General features: G+C 39.1%; 1 protein-coding gene across 1 annotated transcript in view; it reads right to left on the reverse strand.

The window, feature by feature from the left end:
- Positions 1-740: 740 nt before the first annotated feature.
- MUC2 (mucin 2, oligomeric mucus/gel-forming) overlaps positions 741-2,503 on the reverse strand; it is a 54,829-nt gene continuing 53,066 nt past the window's right edge. Inside the window, exons 54-55 of the mRNA XM_009637313.1 lie at positions 2,370-2,499; positions 741-996 (exon numbers count right to left, since the gene is read on the reverse strand). Of these exons, the coding sequence (XP_009635608.1) occupies positions 741-996; positions 2,370-2,499 (386 nt within the window). The remainder of the gene's footprint in view (positions 997-2,369; positions 2,500-2,503) is intronic.

Genomic DNA, 2,503 nt, shown 5'->3' on the forward strand with positions numbered 1-2,503 from the left:
AGGCCTAGGTTTACTACCTCAGAGAAGGGCATCTCTTCTGCAAATGTTGGAATTTGGAGACGTCTTACTATAGCACTAACTATACACCCCTCAAACACTGTGAACGAACTTCATATTCTTACAGCCGAGGGAATACTTTCTTAGTGAAAATACATAAATTGTGATGAATTGAGACAGTTTTAACACACACAGTCCTGCCAAAATGAGATCTGGTGCTGAACTAGAAGTTTCTCCAAGTCATCTGAATCACTTCATGATGAGTTACTAATCTTAGGCTTTGTTTTGGCAGAGAGCATCTACCTCTGTCCCACCTTATATTGGGTCCTCCAACAGTACCTTCTGATATTTCAGTTTTTAAGGAGCCAGAAAAAGATAACCCCAAAATTTAGGAAATATGTCAGTTGACTTCCTATAACTTGAGAAAGAACTTCTGTTCTCTTTTAAAACAGACTCATCAGGACAGGATGTGAATGAATAAGTACAAAACTCATGTTTTTTGAATTGTGCTTTTAATTAGTCAGAGAAAATAAGCTGATTATAAAAGGATCCAAAAGGCTGTGCACTTGGAAGAACACAAATTTGTGTTCTTATTTTGTGCACTAATAAATACAGCACTGTTAAAAATAATTAGAGAATAAATGGTATACAGTAACTGGGAAAAGCAAAGTTCAAAAGTAGTCAAGGAACATGAGAATCGTACGTAGTCCTTTTTAGTTGAATGTTGCTAGGTTTTTTCTCCTTCATTTTGATGTTAAGCTGATGGCCCTCTTGATACGGTTCAGAGTGCTCACCTTGTCATTTTCTTCTATGATCTGCAACTCTTTGGATTGTGAATTGCTGCATTCACTGTCTTGACAGCTACAGCTTTCCACATATATATACTTATGTGAAATGGAATGCCCAGCGGGGCATTTCAGTTCCACTTCCCTCACAGTAGTGCTCGATTCCCTGCAGCAGGAACAGGTGTGCTCCATAGAATTGGCCTCAGCAGAGTATCTGTTAAAACGGAAAATGGCAACATTACTCTGTGCCAGAAGCCAGTGTACAGAGGAAAGGGCGAAATTAGGTAAACTCCTGTGAGAAGTTTGGAATAATATGTAGAAGAGCCACAGATGTGGCTAATGAAAGTGCCAAGTTCATCTGCCAGAGCAGTGGTTGTAACAATATGCTTTTAAAATTCATTGCATTTGCTGAGAATTTTTTTTCTGGTAAAACAATTAATATCAAAGTCCTAGTAAAAAAACCCAGTGAGTTCTAGGAGCTCAGCTTCCTTAGATGGATGTTAAAAACACCAGAACAACAATTAATGGTAGACAAAGCCCTGACCTGAATAAGAAAACTGCATAGACAAGTGGCTACAATGCCATCACATCAATCAGTTGGCTAAAAGGTCTACAATTGCATGGCGTGAATCAAAGTGCATATCCCAAACCAGACAGTGTTAACGGGAAGGGGAAGCAGCAGTTCTTTCTGTTCCTATCTCACAGCAAAGTATTTTTTGCAGCCTTGTGTTCATCAGCTTCCCAAGCACCATTCCTAACCTGCAAAATCTGTCAATATCAGACTATAAACTGTGTCAAGAGCCTTCTTTTTCTTGTGTTTGTGTGCAGAGGTAACCGCAGCAAGACTCTAACATGATAAGGTATTTCAAAATACTAATAAACCCACTGGCTAATTGGGGTTCAGACTGAGTCTAAAGACCAGTTTTCTCCCATATAAGGTGCCCTGTGGCATATTCAGTGATAGGCAACAAATGACAGTTTCTTTGGGGAGTCAGAATTAGGTTTTTACAGTGTTTTAATAGCTCAGTACCAGGTGTCCTACTAGCCACTTTCTTATAGCCACTTTCTTGTAGACGCTCTCATTTCAGAGAATATACAGTGAAACTACTCCACTAACACCACCCCTAAAGCATTTGTTTCTGTATAAAAATTGCACATTTGAATCTTCCTTTAAAAGATGTATGTGTATTTCATTTTAGGTATTCATTATTGAGAAGCAGCTTTTCAGCTTATGTTCATCAGGTCTGGATGCTCTCTGAGCTCATTCCCATTACAAGAAATAGTCCATGTTCTTTTATGATGTTTTCTAGCCAAGGTGGTCTGACACAAGTGACAGACAAGCCAGCTCTTAATGGATGAATAGACCTTATCATAGCTGTCTGAATCCCAAGGCAATTTAATACACTTTTCTGCTTTGTATTAAGACAAATCAACAGTTCAGTCACAGATTTCATGATTTTGTGCCCATGATTTGGGGAGCTGATATGTTCAGGTCTTCTACTATTCTGTAGTATTTATTGTTCCTTTTGTATAAACAAGCTCAGTGCCAGCAGAATTCAAATCTCATTGTCTGATCAGTTTACTTACAGCGAGAAGGTTCCACATGTTCCTTCACATTCAGACATGACAACTCTGTCCACAGAACGGCAGCCCTTATGGACAATAAAGTCTTGTCTTTGACGGACAGAGCATGGTGTGGGACTATCCAGAGGTGCACCTAT

Source organism: Egretta garzetta, unplaced genomic scaffold (genome assembly GCF_000687185.1).
Source record: "Egretta garzetta isolate BGI_Z169 unplaced genomic scaffold, ASM68718v1 scaffold44, whole genome shotgun sequence".
Classification (NCBI taxonomy): domain Eukaryota; kingdom Metazoa; phylum Chordata; class Aves; order Pelecaniformes; family Ardeidae; genus Egretta; species Egretta garzetta.